The 23,408-nt window shown below is 38.9% G+C and overlaps 1 protein-coding gene and 1 long non-coding RNA gene across 9 annotated transcripts in view; one reads left to right on the top strand and one right to left on the bottom strand.

Annotated features, from left to right (window-relative positions):
• The window catches only part of DMD (dystrophin), a 1,912,888-nt gene that overhangs the window by 1,276,350 nt on the left and 613,130 nt on the right, over positions 1 to 23,408 (top strand). For all 8 annotated transcript variants that reach the window (XM_043538015.1, XM_043538014.1, XM_043538013.1 and 5 more), the window contains one exon: positions 7,468 to 7,632. In XM_043538015.1, coding sequence (XP_043393950.1) covers positions 7,468 to 7,632 — 165 coding nt within the window. The remainder of the gene's footprint in view (positions 1 to 7,467; positions 7,633 to 23,408) is intronic.
• Positions 1 to 23,408, bottom strand: part of LOC122464046 — a 33,051-nt gene that overhangs the window by 6,935 nt on the left and 2,708 nt on the right. The window contains exons 2-3 of the long non-coding RNA XR_006287890.1: positions 15,085 to 15,096; positions 2,036 to 2,038 (exon numbers count right to left, since the gene is read on the bottom strand). This is a non-coding gene — a long non-coding RNA (uncharacterized LOC122464046). The remainder of the gene's footprint in view (positions 1 to 2,035; positions 2,039 to 15,084; positions 15,097 to 23,408) is intronic.

The following is a 23,408-nucleotide window of genomic DNA, read 5'->3' as shown; positions in this document are numbered from 1 at the left end:
GGGAATTTGCTTGGGCCAGCAGGAGGATACCCAACTTCTGAAAAGGAGAGGGGGTTTGACACACCAGGGTACAAGCCATACTAATGAGTAGCTGTGTCACTCATGCCTTCTAACCAGATAGGCAAAGACTATATAGCTGTCCACTTGTGGGGCGGGGGGCGGGGGAGGTTTTAGTAGTTGCCAGGTGCACTTGTGAGAAGCTGAGGGACAACCCCAGTTTTTTCAGAGAGAGGAGGTCCAGTATAGTTGGAATCTCAGTACGCTTTGGAGGTAGCTGACAGTGTTGGTATCATTATGACATACCGGGGTACAATCCAGACCATTGGGTAGCTATGTCACGCCTGCCCTCTAACCTGGCCTGCCCTTTACAATGCTTTGCTGCTGTAGCCTCCAGTATGGATTGCTCACAACCAGCTGCCAGCATGCAAGTCGGTCCCAGCTATGTCCCTGTGTGCTGCAGCCAGCCAGACCTTGGTTCTTACCAGCCTTGGTTATATAGCAGGTGACCACAGAACACTCCTAGTGGTGTCTAACTTAACAAACTATATCAGTCATGCAAATTTTCCCAACATATGCTTTGAGCAGTCTTACTGAACAAATTTCTCTCAGAATCCAGCAAAGGCTTCCTTTGTCGCTTCAGGTGCCATGAATGTGATGGAGCGAAGGGTCACTTCGGGTATTTGTCCCTCCTTTTTATAGTTACAGTCCCCCTCTTGAAAAAAAACATTTTCAGCTAAGATTCAGGAGACAAAGAATCTATGTGGAAGGATATTCCCTGCTGTTTTTTTTTCACCTATTTGAGCTTCCTTTGTCTTTCCTTCCTGCTTGATGACACTGTTTACTGCTTAAATGCAAATAACCTCACATTATGTGTTGCCACATGTATTTTATCAGGACCATATTGACCATCAAATTATGAGTTTTCAAATGATGCCTCACAAAGTATAGTTTGTACAACAATTATTATAGTAGTATGTAGGGTCTGTCACAGGGAGATCCTGTGCCCAGACATACTGGAGCTGAACCCCTTCTCCTGCCTCACAATTGACATCAGTGTGTGTCTGGGGAAGAGCGAGGGGCTTCTCTGTCTCCCATTGGCCAGCCAGGTGGGAGCAAGGGGATTTGAGTTTCTCTCATGTCACCACTCAGTGTAAAGCCCTCCCAGTCATCTGGGGGACATCTCACCATGATTGCTGCCCTGCCCTTCCTCCCTATAGTTCAGGAATTTTTTACCATTGACCCAGAACTTGTAGGAGTCTAGAGGGTTTTTCAGCTTCCTCAGAGCATTGCAGTGTTTAGGTTAAAAGGATGCAGGAATTTCACTGTTAGGAAATAATACAGTAATGTCTGTCACAACTTTTGGCCAGTGTCTACTGCAGGCAAAAGCTAAAGGACCAACTCCCAGAGGTAAAAGAAACCTTGGCATGGGTAGGGTGCCTGTAAGGAGAAGGGGAGACCTAAAATTGTCAAACTGATGGTCCACCTTGCTGCCTTCTGCCCCCATTGTGAGAGGTGGAGAGAATGAGCACACTCAAAACTGAGCTGAGTCCTAGGGGTTAGACTTACAAGGATCTGTCCCAACTCATTGGTTATATGGTGTGCTCTCTGTAACTTCAAACTGGACCTAGTTAAATATCTGCAGTGTCAGAGGGAAGGGGCAGATAGTGCCCCACCCATTATTAAATTAATAAAGTTGGGGCCTCTCTCTGTTTTGCATTCACCTTTGCCTCTGATCATTATTAGATATTGCAGCTATGCGTCTTCTTCTGGGAAGCCACATGCATTGACTGCTTAATTGTCAGATAGGTCAATAAATCTTTTACTAGACATACATTTTCTCTCTCTCTCTCTCATCCCATTAAGATTCTTAATGTTTCGTGAACCCTGCATGGTTATGTGAAAATTTAGGATATTTAAAAACAAACAAACAAAAATCTAGCAACAACAACAAAGAAATGTTGGTATGACTTCTGCGCCTAGAATTCTTAGTATTTTGTTGCAACATGCAGCTACTGTACTGTAAGTAATCCAAAACAGTCTTTTCTTCAAAAGATAGATTTTTAATCTTTTTTTAAATTAAACCTAACACCTTCCATGGCCAAACCCTCTGTGAGACAGTGAACTATTTCACACTATGCTATTATGTCAAATGATAGTTTTAGTTAGAACCTGTTTTCTCTCTGTTCATAATTAAGATAAAAGAATGTGCAGTAAAAATTCATGGCAGTTGATGTATCTCATGTACTTTTTAAGAATCCACATTTAATTAGAACTATTTTATCCCCTCTCATTCACATTTATAAAGAATTTATGACAACTTTTACAGTAATATTAATAACATAATCATATTTGTAGTAAGACATAATATGTAGTTACTAATAGATTTTATTTGAACATGGGGGGGAGGGAGGATGAACAACCCAGTAGGAGGTTTTTAGAGCCAGGTGAATCATTCTACTCTTCTCATTACCAAAATTTGAATTATACTAAAAGATCAGTAAGTGCATCAACACTTTTAGGGTAAAATGAACACTACGGACCCAGGAAATTCTGAATTAAGGTTAAACTTAAAAGTAAGCCAATCATGTTAAGCTATGGACACGCATAATTAGTGCACATAACTGTACTCTATCCTTTAATAATGCCATGCAGTTACAGTTAGTGTTTGTAATCCTAGGTTAAACTGTTTTCTTCCAGACCTGCTACACTTTTTCACTTTTTTTTTGTCTTCTAATATCACTCCAGCCTAACTGCCTAGATTGCAACTGCAGTGATTTCTGCTTCACTTTGTCACTGTTTTTTCTGCCTTGGACTACAGCAGTGATTTTGCATTCCACATTGCTTCTGTCTCAATATGCAATGTACAGAGGAATATCTTTGAGCTGAACAATCAGCCAAAAAAAAATTCATAGGAAAAGTTTCAAAGCACAATAGTGTGAGCAGTTTTACATTAAAGGAAAAAGGAAGGGGAAGGGCCTGTTGTAGTGATAGTTAAGCTCCTAATGAGGGATAAAAGGCCATCTAACACCTAAGGTTGGAAACAGCCCTTGGGATTATTTCTTAGGTCTGTAAGAGCGAAGATACGAAAATATTTGTATAAAGATTCAAATTTTTGAGCTGAGGATATTTTATTCAAACTTCTCAGAACATTCCAATACTTCCCCAAGATGTTAATTACTTTTCTGGTAGTTTTTTAAAATTTATATTAAATGCAGACAGTAAAAAATATGAATATTCAGTGATGTAAAATTAAATTACTTCAAAATGGTATTCATTTTAAGACTACAACAGTAATGAACATCTTGTGAAAACCTGGGTCAGTTTATATAAAATTAGCATCATCTACTGTTTGCCAATTTAGAGCTTAAATATTTTCAATTATTCTATTACTTAAGCTGCCAATCGGTCTAATTTAACTCTTCAACTGAAGTACCAAATTTCAGTATCCAAAGTTTTACAATTAATATTTTGACACACATGGCCAAAATTGCAAAGGTTCTTTGATGTTAAAGTCAGAGTCTCTTTCTTTAATCCACCTTTCTGCCAGATCCACTTTTCTTTGGAGGCAGACAAAGGTGTATCTTTCTATGTTCTGTTGATTTGCTGCCAGCCAAGCCAGTGTACCAGGTTATTAATACATATTCCTATGTATGGAGCAATCCAGTTAGTTTTTAGGAGCCTACTGATATTGGAATAGGATTAGAAGGCACCTCCTATGTCATTGAATCCAGTCCCCTACTATCTCAGACAACCTCATCATATAATTTCCTTCATAAATTTATCAAACTCTATCTTAAAACTTGTTAGCTTGTTTTCTCCCATTACTCCCTTGGCTGGGAGAAGTGCTTCTAATTTCCTCTAGCTAACCAGACTTTTTCTTGATTGGTGTCAACTGGCTATGGTAAAAACAATGTATTGAACAGGTCCCAAACCTTTTCTGTTGCATTCACTTCATAATAGTCTTGCCTGAGACTTCTCTCAGCAGTGAGAGAATTTGGGTTTCCCATATGGTAGCATAGAACACCCTCCTTGGCTCTTACAAGGGTTTCATTGATTGACATATTGTCAAAATCTGCTAATCTCAGGTACTTTTAAGATAACTATTACTGGAGTCCTCATCTTTGTTTCTTTATGTTGAGTAATAAGTCTCATGCCCTAGGTTTAGGAATATATAGAATAATCTTGGATGCTTTTCAAGACCTCATCTAAGAAGTTAACTCATCTTATAGATATGACTTTTTTGTTTGCATGATAAATTAGTTGACATGGAATCTTACATATATAATAGACTCTATAAAATATCTTTTTTTTCCAAAATATTAACCATTTTACAAATTTAGTTTTTCTTCTTAAAAAGATAATCCCATGCCAGTGCTACAGTATTTTAGCTCAGGATTAAACTCTTCTATGAACAGAGTATGACCCCCCCAGAAGTTCTTGATATCAGCTGGCAGAGGTCACAGGGGTTATTGGAATCCCCTGGTCCGGTGTCTACATACTAGTCCACCAAAGAATGTCATCTTTAATGAAAACCTGAGTCATGATTGTCATCATAATCATTTTGAGATGTATATGTGGAAAATATGTGTGGAGTTATGTATGTAAAAATTGGTTAGTCTCTAAGGTGCCACACTTACTCCTTTTCTTTGTATGTAATTACTAAAAATTATGTTCACTAGGTCTGCGAGTTAAAGGAGGTCATCAAAAGGTTATTCACATATTCCTGTCATGTGGGGGCAGAAGGGAGGGGAGAGAGATGCTCCCTCTCTGGCCATGTGCAAATTGCTTGTGGGGGCTGCAGGAAAAAAACAAAAACTCCAGGGATTATTCTGTTTAGAAGGAAGACAGTGAACTTTTGGAACTATATCTGAGGTGCAACTATACGAAGAGAGTGGGGATGGAGTGAGCAGTGGTGAGACTTTGGAGAAGGGACGGGGCAAGGTAAGGAGGTTGTTTTCTGCAATTAGAAAGTTGGCAAACCTATACTCAGAGGTCTTCCGGGGGTACATCAACTCATCTAGATATTTGCCTAGTTTTACAACAGGTGACATAAAAAGCACTAGCGAAGTCAGTACAAACTAAAATTTCATGGACAATGACTTGTGTATGCTGCTCTGTATATTATACACTGAAATATAAGTATAATATTTATATTCCAATTTGTTTATTTTATAATAACATGGTAAAAATGAAAAAGTAAGCAATTTTTCATTAATAGTGTTCTGTGACACTTTTGCATTTTTATGTCTGATTTTGTAAGCTTTTAAGTGAGCTGAAACTTGGGGTTTCACAAGACAAATCAAACTCTTGAAAGAACTACAGGAGTCTGGAAAGGTAGAGAGCTCATTTTATTAAGTCATCTTTTTTGTGTACGTGATATTTTCAGGGTCAATAACTTATAATGCGGACCGTAAAACCTAATTGTTTTAGTTTACGCATTATTTGTACATGTTGATGTTAGAAGCTGTATATAGCTAACTATACTCTTCTTTTTGGAAAAAGAAAACCATCACATTAATGTTTCTTTTCTTCTTATTAACACACTTGCCTTAACACCCCTGATAAATGTTGACTTGAAATTAGTTGGTTTAAAACTTTAAGGAGTAGGCTCACATTTATATAATGGACCTCTGATCACCTGTTTACTTTCAAGAATAATATCTCTGTTGAAATGTTTATGTTAATATTAAAGTTTCTAAACATTGCAGATTAACATTCAAATGTTGTAAGAAAGATGAAGCTAATCTTCTGTGAAATTAAGCCAATGTCTGCATAGATATTGAATTAACACGTAAGGGAAATGGATGCATTTTTAATTGTTTTCCTTCACCTCAGGGGACATATGCTGTACTATGAGTGGAAGTGATTTTATTATACTTAACAAGATTAAGAGAAAACAAAAAGGGATTTGACTTATTGGTCAGCTCTTAATAGCTGTTGGAGCAGAGGTTCTCAGCCTATTTACCATTGTGGGCTGTATATGCAGCGTTCTGTGTTTTTTGGGTCACACCCACACTATATATATATACTACCTATACATCTACATGGGCCGCAACTGTGTGCTGATTGCACCACAGGTTGTGAATCACTTTGTTAGAGTATTAAGGAAAAATAGTAACAGTGAAAATCAGTTAACATGTTGGGGAAATATATGAATGACAAAAACCTGTCGATGTTCTAAAATAAACTATATACAACAGTGTTGTTCCTTTGATTTAGTCTAACTGATATTTTCAAATTGAATATTATTTGGAAAAACAAAGTAAAAATTACGTGTCATGAGAATCATATTTTCCTCCCTTTATCTCAGCTGTGTTTTTCATAGAAACCTTCATTGCATTCTGGTCTCTAATGGATTTAGATTTATTGTGTTATGTAAATAATGGAGATGAAAGATTAGTAGGTAGTATGCATCAGTAATATTTTTGTAGTCAGCCAATAGCATAGTAGTGCTTCCATTAATATAGTGCAACTCCAAAGGGAATGTTGTGTTTATCAGATGCTTCCCTCATTTTGCTACTTTTAAAAGAGCCATTTTAGTAAAAGCCTGCTCTTAGAAACAATGGCCACAGGGAAGACTGATTTTCTTAATCTGCAGAGCAGACCCACTTTTTTTGTCCAAGTTGAATAATTAATTGCCATCTTTTTTAATAATACGTGAGCACCGCATTGGTTTAAAGGATGCTGGAAAGAAGAAAATGTTGATTTTTTTTCTTTGCTATTTTTATGTCCATCTTATTCTTGTCTTAATTTCAAGCACTTCTATGTTGTGGACTAGTGCTATACCATCTAGTAAATCTTACTTTCTGATGCTATTGAGAATAGGAGAATTGCTGTGGATAAATAACCTGCCTTGGGCTTTGCCTAAAAACTGAACAAGTACTACTCAGACTGGAGGCACAAGTAAATATATACATATTCCCCTTATTATTTTTCTTTTGTTTGTGTACTTTTTTTTATCTGCACTTCCATGTTCCAACCTGACTGGAAACAAGCAGAACTAAGGATCTTTTAAGAAAACCCATGTTCTCATGAGATTTCCAGATTTAAGAGGTTTAGATAGTTTGAATTAGCATCTGGACATTTGAATGTTTGTCTGAACTTAAATAAACTGCTAACCCTTTTCAGATTTGTATATTCATTGTTAAAATGTTATATTCAAAGTAAAAGGTTTGATGCTGAAGCAGTTTCACCTCCTGAGAAAACAACCTTCCTTTATGTAGCACACAGTGTACATCTGAATAACTGAAAACATGAGAAATGTGACATCACTTGTTTTCCAGGGGGGAGTGTTGTGGTAAATATATGCAATTGTGTAGTACAGTCCTTTAATATGTGCATTTATTTCTTTAACTCCCACCCAGTGTGTGCATATGATTTATGCTCTCTTAACAATAAAAGAGTGTACTATTATGTTGCTATATGTAGCTTATTTTTTTCTCAAATCAAATTTCTGGTATTTTTAAGGTATCCAAAGATCTACCGGAGAAAGAAAGAGAAATTGAGCATCTGCTAAATAATTTCACCCAGTTTGAACAACAGTTAAGTCAGCTGATACTGTGGGTATCTCCCGTCAAGGATCAATTAGAACTTTACAACCAAGTGGGCCAACTAGGAGCTTTTGATATTAAGGTAATGTTTTCTTTTTTAAATTTCTGTATTTTTCACTGATACAAAGTCAGCTCTACAATGAAACATGGACTTTTTGTCCCTCCTCTTCCTCTTATTCATAAAAAACAAAACATTTCTTGTTACATTGGCAATGTAATTTGTGCAATCTGTTTGGTTTGTGATCATTTTCCATTCAGTTATGAAAAAATAAAATTGTAATAAATACTTTCTACTTAAGAATCCAAAGAAAAAATATGACTCAAATACTGTTAATTGTCAGTGCAGTGATAGGCGAATTAGGTGTGCAGCTCAAGTTAACAATAAAGTCTCATGAAACAAGTTGAGAATAGTCCCCTAGACCTCTGGTATTAAAAATTCTATGCATTAAGATGCATTTTGTTTATTTACTTATTCTTTTACCAGCAGATGCCAGATTTAGAGCAAATCATTGCAAAGGATAAATGTAAAGCTCTGGCTGTTTTATCTTTGAGAATTTTGTTACCCTATTCTTTCATACCAGAGTAAGGACCTTGAACATTTGGGCTCTGAGAAATCTAAAGTAGTTATAAAAACATCATGTATGGATTGGATTCTGCAAACCATTACTAGAGTATGCAGTGGTTAATACTAGTGGTATACCAATATCTTCAGTGAAATAACACTCAGGAATAAATATTTTATGTGGTGATAAGGTTTGTAAGATCAAGTCTGTATTGTGGTTAGATATAACTCAGCATATATAGGGCCATGTTTTGATACTCTTACTTACGTTGAAAAGTATATAACTCTACAAATAGCCTTATTCAAGTCATTAGGCCTACTTATGAAATAAAATACTACTCAATGCTAGCAATAGTATTGTAATCTGACACTTGATGTGTAATCATGTGTAAAACAAAATATGTGTTTGAATAGGATGAATTAATGATGTCAGATAAATTAGATTTAAAAAATCTATTATGACACAGTTTCTTGGGACTGTATCTAAATGGTTTCTGCGTGTAGGACAGGGGTTCTCAAACTGGGGATCGTGACCCCTTAGGGGGTCACGTGGTTATTATGTGGGGGGTCACGAGCTGTCAGCCTCCACCCCCAAACCCCGCTTCACCTCCAGCATTTATAATAGTGTTAAACATATATATATATATATATATACATATATATATATATATATATAGTGCTTTTCATTTATAAGGGTGGGGGTTGCACTCAGGGGCTTGCTGTGTGAAAGGGGTCACCAGTACAAAAGTTTGAGACCCACTGGAGCATTTGGATGTGTATAGGTATGTGAAATATATTGGGACACATCCCCAGCTAATGAAAATTGGTTTAACGCCATTGAAGTCAGCAGTTGAAATCAATGGAGTTTCAAGAGTTTACACCAGCTGAGGATGTGTCTCACTCTTTGATTAATGGTCAAGTCGAATATTTTTTCAGCTGTTGCTGTGTTTTTTGTATCAAAACACGTTTGGTGAAACAGCATTTCAAAAACAAAATTGTTCTAAGAATACAGTAGAATTATTTTTTTGCCTTGAATTAAGTGATACTGTAATTATTTCCAAATAATTGAGTTGCGTTGAAGCTGTTTATTAATCAATTCTGTTTCTTTTATGGAAGTGTTTTAATACCAAAACACTTTGTATCTCACACAATCGATTTATATAAAACAGCTGATCTCAAGTCCTGTCCCTGACAGAATGAGTTCAGCTACAACATTGATTCTGTCTTTGAAAGATATAAAACAGCTCAATTGCAAATGCCTTTGTATAGAGTGAGCAAAAGATGTACTTGTGTTTTTGCAAAATATAATCGGTGTTTATTTCCTGTAATTTTCACAGATTTTATACTTAATATTTGTATTATGTCTTTTCTGATATTCCATTGCTGTCCAGAAACATTCCATCGGAAATTGGCTAAGTTGCTGTCAATTATAACAGAGTATTGCTTTTGTTAATGTTTGTGAAAAGCCACATTCTGATTGGCTGTTTGGGGCCTCTTTTGTGATGTCTCAGTCATTCTCCATGTGGAGCTCTGAAACAAAAAGACAAAAAATATTCCTATAATGCTGAATGGGTGAGATAAAAATTTAATGGACGGAGGGGATAAAAAGTGGCAAAGCCTGGTCCCTAAACTTCCTCTCTCCAGTACCCTTGCTGTTTCTCCAGTTCTCTGCCAGAGAACAATCTGCTTCTTCCCTGGTCTAGATATTTAAACCTAATCTATTTCTGTTTTATATACAGTGCTTCTCTCTTCATGACAGCGGCCTCTTCCCTTTTGTTGTGTACACGCACACTTCCGTTCTATAAGAAGGGCTTCTTTTACATTTCAACATTATGTATAAACTGATTGAGAGCCTTAAACCAGCTACATGTTTTGCTAAGAGCAGCCTTGTCATTTGTGTCAAGGCTATACAGGGAAGCAACAATTTATTTTTGAAGTCCCCTGCTAGTGCATCTCCTGGTGGGTGCTTCAGAGGGAATCACTGCTTCCCTCTGCAGCCCGGTGGTGCAGTGCACACAAGCTCCACCTTATCTGATGCACCTTCATTCTCTACTTCTTCACATTCCTGCACTGTTATTCCATGCCACAGTTTGTTCCTGTAAACATGCATGTGAGCAACTTTGAAAATGATGGCATTACTCATCTGAGTAAAGTTTCTCGTGTGCATGTGCTGTATTGGGCCTATACATTGTAAGCTCCTTACCACAGGTGTATATATTTCTCACCATGTAAATGACATAATTGTAGTTTTATTGCATTATTAAGACTCCAAATTGTCCAGGGAACCTCACAAAACTGGAAAATTAACAATAAATCTCTAGAGGACAGTTAAGAAATGGTGCTGAAATATTTTCCCTACTAAATTCTCTTCTTCTATTATGAACCACTTTTCTTTGGAATGACATGTTTTAGAGCAGGGGTCTCAAACACGCGGCCTGTAGGCCGCATGCAGCCTACAGGGTTATTTTCTGCGGCCTGCCAGCTCCCCAGGGCACCCCTCTCCCCCCAGCATTTACCTAGAGCGGCTCTGGCCCGGTGCGCACCAGGGGCAGGGAAGGCTCCCTCCCTGCCTGCCTGCCTGCCCCCGCGCTGCTCCGGGAAGCGGCCAGGACCTGGGGGAGGGTGGGGGCCCAGAGGTCTGTGTGTTGCCCTGGCCGCTCCTCCAGGTACCTCCCCGAAAGCTCCCATTGGCGAGGCACCTGGAGGAGCGGCCAGGGCAACACACAGACCCCTGGGCCTCCACCCTCCCCCAGGTTCCGTCCACTTCCCGGAGCAGAGTGGGGGCAGGGCAGGCAGGCAGGGAAGGAGCCCGCCCTGACCCCTGTGCGTGCCAGGCCGGACCTGCACCCCGAACTCCTCCTGCAGCCGAACCCCCTGCCTTGAAACCCCCGCTGCACCCCGCACCATGGCCCCCTGCCCTGAGGCCCCTGCCACACCCTACACACCAGCTGCACCCCAGCCCCCTGCTGCACCCCGCACTCCTCCTGCACCCTGACCCCCTGCTCCACCCTGCACCCCAACCCACTGCTGAGCCCCCTAATGCACCCTGCTGCACCCTGCTCCCCTCATGCACCCCCGGGGGCAGGGAGGGGGCGGAGTTGGGGGGGGATTTCAGGAAAGGGGTGGGAAGAGGCATGGTAGGGGCGGGGCCTCACGGAAGGGGTGGAGTGGGGGCAGGGCCGGGGCAGCGGTGGGTGGGGTGGTCAGTGATAAGGCCCTTGGGCCAATGTAATAGTCCTCATGTGGCCCTCAAGGTCATTTGAGTTTGAGACCCCTGTTTTAGAGCATCATCACCAACCTAAAATCAAACTTTTTTGTTTAAAGGGATTTCTTTAAATGTTAAATTAAAACCCCATATGCTTCTAGAAGTAAACCAAGGTGGGAATTAGAAGGCAACTGGTGGATGTGTGCCTGAGGCATGCACTGGTAGATTATTACTGCACTCCCTTTGTTGTGTTTTGTTGATATAGTCAGACGTATTATTAACCAGTTGATTTATGCACTTATTGTTGGAACACCAAATTGATGTATCTGAAAATCTCTTCCTTCATGCCTGATGGAAAAGACTTTTAATGTATAATTTAAGGATATGTAGAATAAAGTATAATAGTTTGCAAATGGATCATATAAGTCTATTTGTGTGCTAGATATGGACCATCAAAAGCAGTATTTTCTGTTAAATTTTCATTGTTTTTTAAAATTCAGTTTGTCTTGCTTATAAGCCATTTATTTTTATTAAAATTATATTCATTTGTGTGTAAAAGAATTCATTTTATAAGTAATGTTGGCATGAACTATTTTTATTATTTTTTATTGTGGATGATATAGGACAGGTCATTGACAAAGATGATCACTGGCATATAAAACCTAATAGGTTTTTATCTGCATCCTTGTCTTTGTCAGTAGATTGTGTTTTAATGTCTTTAAAGCGCATAGATTTATGCTTTGCTTGGTTTGTCACTTTCTTCAGTGCACTGAGCTAGCCCTTTACTAAAAAGTCTGTATCTTATTTGATTGAAGGCAAATGTGGTATTTTAGGGATTATACTATTTGTATAGGTAAGATGAAAGTTTTGGAATTGACTGTTTTGTTAAAAGATAGAAAAAAATCATACAATCATAGAAATGTAGGACTGAAAGGGACCTGAATAGATTAGTTCAGCCCCCTGCACTCAAGGCAGGACACAGTATTAACTAAAATAAAGTAAATATAATTAAGAAGAGAAATCATTAAACAACACTTAATTAAAAAAGAATGGAAAGTAGAAAACATGGTAATATCGGTACATTGTGGTTAGGTATGTGGAAGATAATTGGAGTAAATAGTTTTACAACCCACCACTGCCTGGCCATGACCCAAATATAGAGAACATTTTATACATTCTGTAATGTTGAGCAAGTTTAACATTCTAAAATGGCCATTACGAACAGTAATGGCTTAAGGGCTGCACTAAGTCCCCAATTCAGCAAAGTACTTAAGCATGTGCTTAATTTTAAACAAATGAGTAATTCTCTTGCAGTCTATGGGAAATATATGTTTAGGATTAGGCATGTGCTAAAGTGCTGTACTGAATCAGAACCCAAAACTGATCTCTGATGTGCATGCTACATGCCATTATTTCGTTTTTGTGGATTTTTTTTTCTTTTAACCTTTTTGTGCCTGTAAACAAGATAAGGGGTACAGCAATGTTGTCATGTGATCTGATTTTCTAGTATGTAATATTTTTGATAATCCACAGCTAAACATTTCTTGGAATTATTCATTTTAAACTCTAATGTTTTGCATAATCATTACTGGGTGAAATATCATTCTTATTCTTCTTTGAGTGGTGGTCCCTATATGGATTCCAAAAGGGTGCGCATTTGCGCCATGCACTGGAGGTGGAAGGGTTTCCTAGCAGTGTCCATTGACCTGTGCATGTGTCCCCCTCATGTTTGCAGCTGAGGCTATAATATGGTCATGTGGGTAAATGCTGCTCCAGTTCCCTCTTACTGCCTCATGGCTAGAGTCGGAACCCCTATTCCTTTCTGCTCTTAGCTGTGCTAAGAGAGTGATTCCCTGTCCGTTTCTCCTGTATATAGCTGTAGATAGTTTTTTGTGTTATGTAGTTGTAGTTACTTGATATATACGTGATAGATATATGATGTAGTTTTCACCCCTATGTGGGGAAACTCTGGCCTCCCGGGGACTATGCCCCAGGGTCCTGGCTTCAAGAACTGTGCCTCTTGCCTGCTCTCATTTTCAGTGAGCAATGAACACCAGTGCTGTCTGTACTACCTTGGTGGAGCCCACATTACTATCTGTCCTATTTGTAAGTCATTTCCTCCCCAAATGTGGAAGGATTGAGAACTTTGCCTCTGGAAGCTTTTAATGGAGGAGGCCACGTGCCCATGAGCGCATTCAGATCCAGAACCAGAGGTGCACCGCCTATCATTGATGGTCAGTGCTCCTCTAAGCACCTCCCAGACACCAGATCCGATGGTACCAAGACCACTGGACAAGCCCTGCCATGAGAAGAAGCATGACATAGGCATAAGAGCAGATCCCCATACATGACGGCTCAGAAATGTATCGTTTCCTCCCAAAGCAGCACCAGGTTGGGTAAGAAGTCACATGTAGATCTGACCAGACTGCTGCCTAAGAATCCCAGAATTGAGGATAAGACAAAATGGTAGTGTAATCCAGAGGTACTGTCGGCTTCCCCGGTATTCACTGGTGCATCTGCCGCGTACCCCACCAGGTCTGCTGACACCACCTGTATCCTCAAGATTGTCGCACATGACTCCCCACACTCCCAGGCACCTGGAACCACTGCTGTCAACAGAGGAGCTGCTCCTCACTTACCCATGGTCTCCATTTCTCTCCGCCCCTCCACTCACCTTCGTCCTCTCCTCTCCGATGGACAAACCATTGCTGCCACCACTGGGACAAGATGTCCCATTGCTACATCATGATCCTCTGGTACTGTCAGCGCTGCCATTCCCAGAACTGTCCTCGGAGTCCAAGGACCTCTCATGCCCTGGGGGGGGCGGGGGATCAATCTAAGCTACGCAACTTCAGCTACGTGAATAACATAGCTGAAGTCGATGTACTTAGATCAACTTACCGTGGTGTCTTCACTGCGGTGAGTCGACTGCTGCTGCTCCCCTGTTGACTCCACCTGCTCTTCTTGCAATGGTGGAGTACAGGAGTTGACGGGAGAGTGCTCGGGGATCAATTTATCATGTCTAGACTAGATGCAATAAATCGACCCCCGCTGGATCTATCGCTGCCTGCCAATCGGGTGGGTAGTGTAGATATACCCTCAAGATGTGGAGCCTTCCTTTTCCCCTGCCACGTCTCAGAGTCCGGACTCACACCTCAGACTGCCATATCCCCAGTTTACAATCCCTCTGGTTTGGTAGTATTATCTGTGGGGCCCACCAATGGCCAGAGACCATTATATTTGGCCCTACTGGCCACCCTGGGATCTGTACTGGGGCCACGGGGCACCATTGGTGGCTTCTTATAGGCCATTCACCACTCACCCTCCAGCACCATCTGTTTATGAGAATGAGGAAGAAAAGATGGAACCAGTTCTGGCAGTCCCAACTGCTACTTTTCCATCCCCAGAAAAGACACTCATTCCTGCCTCACTCTCCCCACTGGACGACCACTTACAGTACCAAGAACCACTCCAGCTAGTGACAATGGATCTCGGGATCCCACTGGAGGAAGTTCAGGACATGCAACATTCACTCTGCTGGTGAAATATGATTTTCACAATTACACTAAACTAACGGAGTTCAAAGACCAGCTGCCATGAGACAAATAACAACAGCTCCAAGTGCTATTGGATAAGGAGAGATTTCTGGCCAAGGTGGGCCTCCAGGTTGTTGTGGATGTGGCCAACATTGCCTCTTGGTCTTTGGCAACCGTGATCTGCAGGAATTGCTGGCTGCAGTCATCCAGGTTCCCCAAGGAGGTCCAAACCACCATAGAGGACTTCCCCTTTGACACACAAAAAGTTCTTCAGTGAGAAAACAGACGAGACCCTCCATTCTTTCAAAGACTCTCGAGCCATCCTCAGGTTCCTTAGAATCTACACCCTGGCCCCGAGGTGCAGATAGCAGAAGAAGACCTCAAGACCTCAATCCGGGATATTAGTAACAGCAGCAGGAGCTGGAATGGGGCTAACTCTGATCGCAGAGGCCCCGATACCCCACCTCTGCCACAGCCACCTGCTCAACCCACTTGCACTAAGAATGGTGGTAGATTCCAGACATTACACCTTCTTTGGCCCTGGGAACAGTGACCATCTATTTTCTTCTGAAAACTATTCTTCCCATGATAAATCACTTAAATACCAAGGTAGTGAGCATAACATAAATATTTATATTTAATTTAATCTGTGTATGGTCAACATAATTGTCATCACAAATAAAATGATACATAATAAATATATCTTGGCATAGCCATAAATCCCGCATACTGAAGATCAGTGTAGGGATACCTACATCAATTTGAGAAGACTTTAACCTTAACATTTGAGGAATAATGAATATAGCCTTTGACAGGTCAGTAAAATGAGGCCATCAGATTTTTAAGGCTAACATATGCTGAGTTGTGTACACATTTTTGTTATTGTAGAAGGCAGCATGGCTTAGTAACACAACTGGTCCCCAGACCATAAGTTAACACCATTGATTTAAACAGACGTTTCCAAATATATGTTAAATATTTAGTTTTAATAATTAACTTATTTCCATTTAATAAATGAATAAGGACTTCACTCGGGATTAAAATCCATCTATAGTAATAGATAAGCTTCACTCACTTTAGTACATTTTTTTCCACAAAGAAGCTGCAGCTGGTATCTTTTTAAAATCTTAAAACTGTCTACATGCATCTGCATTTAAATGTGTGTTTGTGAACTATAATTTAAAGCATTACGAAGAGAAGATATGAAAAAACCACAGATTAAAGCTCAGTTATTATTAAAGTGGTTTCCTGATCTGAATGTGTGTGTGCATGTTACATAGAATTCTTTTCCCTGTAGAAAGATTTCTCCTCCTGTAATCTGTAAATAAAAATGACACCCTTTACCCTGCAGGTTTTTCCTTAGATATGGAAGAACAATAATTGTGTATAACTACAAATGCTTAGTGAAAATCACCCAAATCCCCTTTTTCCTCTGTGCCCTGTTGTAATAGATATGATTACGGTCACTCAATACCAACTACAATATTTTGATTACTATAGTCTGAACACTACATGCAATAAAGACTAAGTATCAGGGGGCAGCCGTGTTAGTCTGTATCCCCAAAAACAACAAGGAGTCCGGTGGCACCTTAAAGACACTTTGTTGCACCTGAAGTGTTTTTTTACCCATGAAAGCTTATGCCCATATAAATCTGTTCGTCTTTAAGGTGCCACTGGCCTCCTTGTTGTTAATAAAGACTAAAGAAGCTATGTGCATATACACAATTAGCTGTTCACAGCTTACTGTGAAATCTTACACAATTCCTTGTTAGATATGTATAATGGGTGGGAGGGGAACTCCCTGCTCATTTCGGACAGTGGCGCAAAATACAGACTACTTTCCATAAATACTTGCCTAGATACCTGGAAGAGGAGAGGAATGCACTAGAATTTCTTGACTTTGCTGAAACAAGTGAACATAGCAAAGAATTCTGCCAAATTGATAATATTGATAATATTTGACCAGTTAAAAGTTTTGTGGATTCCGAAACTAAGATTAACAAAATGCTGCATAGAAAAATCCTATAGAAATAGTATAATACACTGAGATACAGTGATATTATAAAATACGCATGGTTCCTATCATAAAAGATGACGGGAAAATACCTGTTTTAACTTTCTGTCTCCTTAGTTTTGCATCTGGTTTATGTTGTCCTTAAACTGTTGCCTTTATTGTCAGTACTAAGAGGCATTGTGTGAACAGTGCTGCATACATTTTGTGAAGTACTCATTTTTCCTTATCAGTGTGTTACTTTCTGGCTGATCATCAGAATTTAATATTACTTAGGTCATAGTGCATTATTACATATTTCAATGTGTCCTTATTGTTTTACAGGTAATGTGTTTATGCTATCTTTAATCAATATATGAAAGCTTTGTTGTATTGTCATAAATATAAAGGGAAGGGTAACCACCTTTCTGTATACAGAACTATAAAATCCCTCCTGGCCAGAGGCAAAGTCCTTTTACCTGTAAAGGGTTAAGAAGCTAAGGTAACCTCACTGGCACCTGACCAAAGTGACCAATGAGGAGACAAGATACTTTCAAAGCTGGAGGGGGGGCGGAAACAAAGGGTCTGTCTGTCTATGTGATGCTTTTGCTGGGACCAGGTTAGGAATGCTCTTCAGAACTTCTGTTAAGTTAGAAAGTAATCTAGCTAGAAATGCATTAGATTTCCTTTTGTTTAAATGGCTGGTAAATAAGCTGTGCTGAATGGAATGTATATTCCTGTTTTTGTGTCTTTTTGTAACTTAAAGTTTTGCCTAGAGAGATTCTCTATGTTTTGAATCTGATTACCTTGTAAGGTATTTTACATCCTGATTTTACAGAGGTGATTCTTTTACTTTTTCTTCAATTAAAATTCTTCTTTTAAGAAACCAGTTGCTTTTTCCTTGTTCTTAAGATCCAAGAGTTTGGCTCTGTGTTCACCTATGCAAATTGGTGAGGATTTTTATCAAGCCTTCCCCAGGAAAGGGGGTGTAGGGCTTGGGGGGATATTTTTGGGGGGGAAGACGTCTCCAAGTGGGCTCTTTCCCTGTTCTTTGTTTAACACGCTTGGTGGTGACAGCATAGGGTTCAAGGACAAGGCAAAGTTTGTTCCTTGAGGAAGTTTTTAACCTAAGCTGGTAAGAATAAGCTTAGGGGGTCTTTCATGCAGGTCCCCACATCTGTACCCTAGAGTTCAGAGTGGGGAAGGAACCTTGACATATATACATTTTAAAAATCTACTACAAAAGTTGTGTGTTGTATAGATCAGGAATGCTTAAAGTTAGCATCACTGATAGCTGCATCCAAAACTTCCCAAAGTCCTTAAAGCCACATAATTTGCCTAAATATTTGTTACATAAATCCTCACAACAATAATATTTGTTCTTGCATTTTTGGTAAAGGAATAGAAGTTCTTGCATGTTCAAATTCACCAGTTAGAATTGGTAAATGCCACAATTTATTTCTATGCAGACCATATATACTCTTTAGCTCCAATTTTGGAAATCCCATATAGGAGTTAAAATATCATGATTTTTATGGGTCTGATGTTTGAATGTTTGAAATTGGCAGTACTCACTTAAGGATGTGGTTAACTTTAAGCACATGCTTAGATCCCATTTAAGTCAATGGGACTACTACATTCATGAAATTAAGTGTGTGCTAAAGTACTTTATTGAATAAGGGCATTAATTGGGCATACAATATGAGTATGTTGAAAGCCCCCATATCATTTCAATTTAGACTTCCCAATAAAACATACTGGATTTCAGCACAAGTGCAAGTCCTCTAATAAACTTTTACACTGAGTATATTCAACTCCAGCTGTAGATATATTAGTTATTTGATATAGTTGGTATTTCCCAATAATACACTATTACAAGCATACAGCTCTAGACCCATACACTACATTAACAGTTGGGCTATTAACAATTTGCGGAGCTCCAGAAAAATATCTGAAGCTAGTTGTTAAAGCATTAGCATTTATGGTCTGTAATACTTTCCTGCTGACTCTTCTGTTGAACTATGTGAACTTCACCGGTTGGGAAAAAATATGGTTCCTAAGGTAGTTAAATTAAGTAGTGATGTTTAATTACCTCAGAAAAGAATATTTGTTTCGGAAGCTTGAGAACAAAATTTCAGAAGACGAACCAACTCCATCTCCCCTTTGCTGTGTTTTATCTGCCTATTTTTTCCTTATAATCCCAATAATAATTATTTATCTATTTATTACGTGTTTTTATTGCCGCTTTCCACATAATTAATACCATATACATTGGGGGTTTGGAGAAAATACCTTTGGGGAGGAGTGTCAGGGTAGGTTGTTTTGCCAACTTTCGTTTTGTTATGTTTTTGTTCCTATTTTGGGGCAGAATAGTTGTGAGAGGCAGAAGGGACGGTATTTGGTTGTCTTGGCTGGGACTCTCTCCCTCCGACTCCCCCTTTGGTTTTATTTCTTTCCTTCTTAGTGTCTATATCACCTTGGAAGTATTTACATGAACATAACGCATATTTGAACACTAGAAACACAAATTCCTAAATTCAACCACTGAAAAAATACTATATTTTTAAAAGTTAAGAATGAAGTGATGAACATCACAATTCTTGCTTCAGAGTAGCAGCCGTGTTAGTCTGTATCCTCAAAAAGAAAAGGAGGACTTGTGGCACCTTAGAGACTAACAAATTTATTTGAGCATAAGCTTTCGTGAGCTATAACTCACTTCATCGGATGCATTCAGTGGAAAATACAGTGGGGAGATTTATATACACAGAGAACATGAAACAATGAGTGTTACCATATACACTGTAACGAGAGTGATCAGGTAAGGTGAGCTATTACCAGCAGGAGAGTGGGGAGGAAAAAGCCTTTTGTAGTGATAATCAAGGTGGGCCATTTCCAGCAGTTGACAAGAATGTCCGAGGAACAGCGGGGTGGGGGGTGGGGGAGGATAAACATGGGGAAATAGTTTTACTTTGTGTAATGACCCATCCACGCCCAATTCTTGCTATGTCTATCAGAGAAATAATATGAAAATTGTAAAACTGCATGGAAACCTCGAGGAAAAGGGGAATTAGTGGACTCATTGGTCATTTGAAAGAGGTATGTTGCTAGTGGGTGAAATCACCTGCGATGGGATGTTGACGAGATAGGAGTGGATGGTCCTTGTAAATTCTTGTGGGGATGGATTTCTTTGATAGAATCTAAAAATTTCTAGAAGATGGGCAGGACATCTGCTAATGTGGTTCTCTATAAAATTTGCTCGCTCAACTTATTCTTTAATCTTCACTATTCGCAGAATTCAATTCACTAGGTGGTTATTTCTGATTCTACCTGTATTAAATGTGAAAGTTCCTGGTCAACACCACAAATGGGGGATTAGTGTTTAGTGATTACCAAACATGAATGTATCTGATTAAATGTGCCTGAAGTTTAAGGAAGTGGTAAGAAACAATCAGCTGAATGGCTGAAGTAATGAAAATATCTCATTCAAAATGTAAACATTACTAAAGGTTGTAGTAACATGGACAGGATTTGTGCTCATCTTAAAAAGTGCAAACAGGCAGTTTCATCACACTCTTCAAGATTTAATATAGTTTTAAATATAATTGTTTCTACTGAAGTAAAAGATTTTAAAATATCAATGAGTTTGATTCTGCAAATGAGACATTTTCAGTGCCATGGTAGCCATAAATGAACATCACTAAATCTGTACAAAGTCAGCTGAAGAGAAGAAAAATAAACCTCCCTGAAAAAGAAACTCATTCTCCCTTAGGTCATATCCTCATGTAAATCATCCTTTCAGGCAGAACCCTGAATAAGTTTGTCTTGTAATATACTCTGAAGGCGAACAAAAATAGAGTATTTTGAACCAATAGGCTAATCATGCTCCAAAGTTGAGGAACCTCCATGGAAAACTACTTGCTCTCTCTACTCAGATGCACAAACAGGAATTCATATTTTTCATTTGGTACTGTTGAAGAGTTAAAACAATAGAGAGTCCTGACACAAATGTTTTTGATGGCTTCAGTTAGCCATTTTCTTAAATCACATTGACTCACTGTTTCTCTTTTCATCACAATAGGTTGCAATCCTAACCCTCATCTTTTATGATTTTGCACTAGCCCAAATAAATGTATATTTAGCTTGATATACTTAATGCTGGAGAACAATAGACTATTCAGATTCTCTTGAGTTTAATTGAAAATTGTAGGGTCATCTGCTTTCCTTTTCACAAGTTTACTTACATAAATGTCACAACATAGGTAAGGTACTATACAACTATTTGAGTTTAGCAGTCTTCATTTTTAATATTTTCAGTTACCTGTCATTAACTCACTAAGTCTAATAAAAGCACATAAAGGATCTTTATAGAAAATATGGACAAAAATATTAAAATGCTTGGAACTGATTGGTGTCCTCAACAAATATGTCATCAACTGGAGACCATTGCACCAGCCAGAATGACCACAGTTGATGATGTCACACCAGGCATTGTGTAGTGAAATTCCCAGATCTGGCTCAATCCTGCAAATCCACGAATCTCTGGAGTGTCCCTGTGGGCAGCACCGAATAGGATCAAGGCATGCACCCCTTTGGACATTGACCAAGAGTTTTAACACATGGTATGCTTGGATGTTTTTGTCCATCCTGGTGACATGCCCAAAGAACATGCAGCACTGCTTTTGTATATAGTGTTGATTGAAGGAAGAGTTTATGACATTTCACACAAAGTCAAACCACTTTTTGTTCAGGATGTGGTGCTGATAGTGCATATGGAATAACTCTAGCAGCTCTTAAGTCTGCCGGAAAAGAGGGTCCAGGTTTCTGACCCATAGAGCAATACAGATATTACCCAGGTTTGAAAGATCCTGAACTTTGTCTCAGAGCAAAAACTTTCTCGCATCCATAAGCGAGACACGGACTTCGTGTAGGAATCAGTGAGACCTATTAATCGAAGAATGTCTGGTTTGCTGTGACCACTTGAAGCCTAAATAGATGAACTCATCAACACTCTCCATAGTACTTGGCCTCATCTGCACTGGGGTGTGTGTGATGGCCCAGATGGCTCTGGATCTTGCTCTTCTGCCATGAGATGTTCAACCCTGTGGTGTGGGCAGCTCCTTGGAGACTTTGGTGGGTGGGCTGAGCTTCTTTGATTTCTCCACAAGCAAGACAGCATTTGTTGGCAAACATTTCTTGACCAGACTTAATTCCAGCATGTGGAGCAGCAAGTCCTACTATCCAATTGATAGCCTGACAGAATAGTGCTGGGGCAAGAATTCATCGCTGTCACACACTGAGGTTTTGCAGAAAGGTAGCAAAAGCCATGAACCAGTGTGCACTCTTGCACTAGTACTGGTGTGAAGATCATGCTCCAGATCATCTGGAACTGATTAGAACAAGGTATGTATTAAAATTGCCTGCATGTTATATCAATGGGTATTCTGAACAGCCATGAAACAAATCATTACTATCGAAATTACTCTGTTTAGAAATGGTGTTTTGGGGAGATGAAGTTAAAACCTTTCCATTATAATTTCCAATGTGAAAATATAATTACATCCAAAGCAGAGAGGTTCTGTAATCTTCAGGTGGCATTGCTAGAAAATGGATTTCCTTCTGCCAAATAAGTACATCTAATTGGAAGTTACCTTTTCCACACTGTGTTGGCCCTTCTCTGCTAAGCATTCTGCAATATTTATCTCATGCAATTTTCTACTTTTTCTTCAAGTTCAAAACTCAAGTAAATGGAATATCCTCAGGGTTTTTTAAATAACACTAATACTTTGCACTTCTATAGTGTCTTTCATCTGATGCCTTCAAAGTACTTTAGAAACATAGGAGCAAGTATTTCTACTGTATTAAGACAAAACTGCTTTTTATGCTGTGGTGTGGTATTCACAATATTAATTCTTCCTCCCTTGACCTTACTGTGTACTTTAATGGGAAAAAATGCTTACTAAAAGATTGATGAAAAATGAGAATCATCTCCCATCTTGTTACCCTTGCAGCTACTGCCCTTCTTTTTACTTTGGTGTTCAAACTTTAACACCCAGGAGTTAGTTTTTATCTATATAAGGTCAATATTTTTGAACTGTCTAGAGAGATTTTAATAAGATTTTGTTTTCCTATTAGAGTATCATCATGTTCAATGATGTAATTTTACTTTTTGGCAAAAAAGCTAAAAGAACATGTTGTGTAGCTATTTTTTTATTTTTTCCTCAGAAGAGCTGCCTCCAGTAATCTAGAAAATCTTTTAATAATCAAGAAAACAAGCAGCTATTTCTTCAACATTACTGATGAGCATCATAAGTGAATGTTTATTTTCAATCAAGTATTCTTCCATTATGAGACATTATTAGTTTCTGATGCCCAGTGAAATGTTATTTAGTGAATACATAATTCAGAGATCAAATTTTAGGGGAGGAAACGATGCAGAATGAATTGAAATGGACCTTTAAGTGGATAAAATAATTACTAGATGAGTTTATAATATAATTTTGCCAGCAGCTGATGTCCTTTTAATTATAGTTTTGAATATCAGTGATCCTGAACATGGAGAGGATAT

This window comes from Chelonia mydas, chromosome 1 (genome assembly GCF_015237465.2).
Source record: "Chelonia mydas isolate rCheMyd1 chromosome 1, rCheMyd1.pri.v2, whole genome shotgun sequence".
In the NCBI taxonomy this organism is placed as follows: domain Eukaryota; kingdom Metazoa; phylum Chordata; order Testudines; family Cheloniidae; genus Chelonia; species Chelonia mydas.
This window is presented reverse-complemented; position numbering and strand designations above follow the sequence as displayed.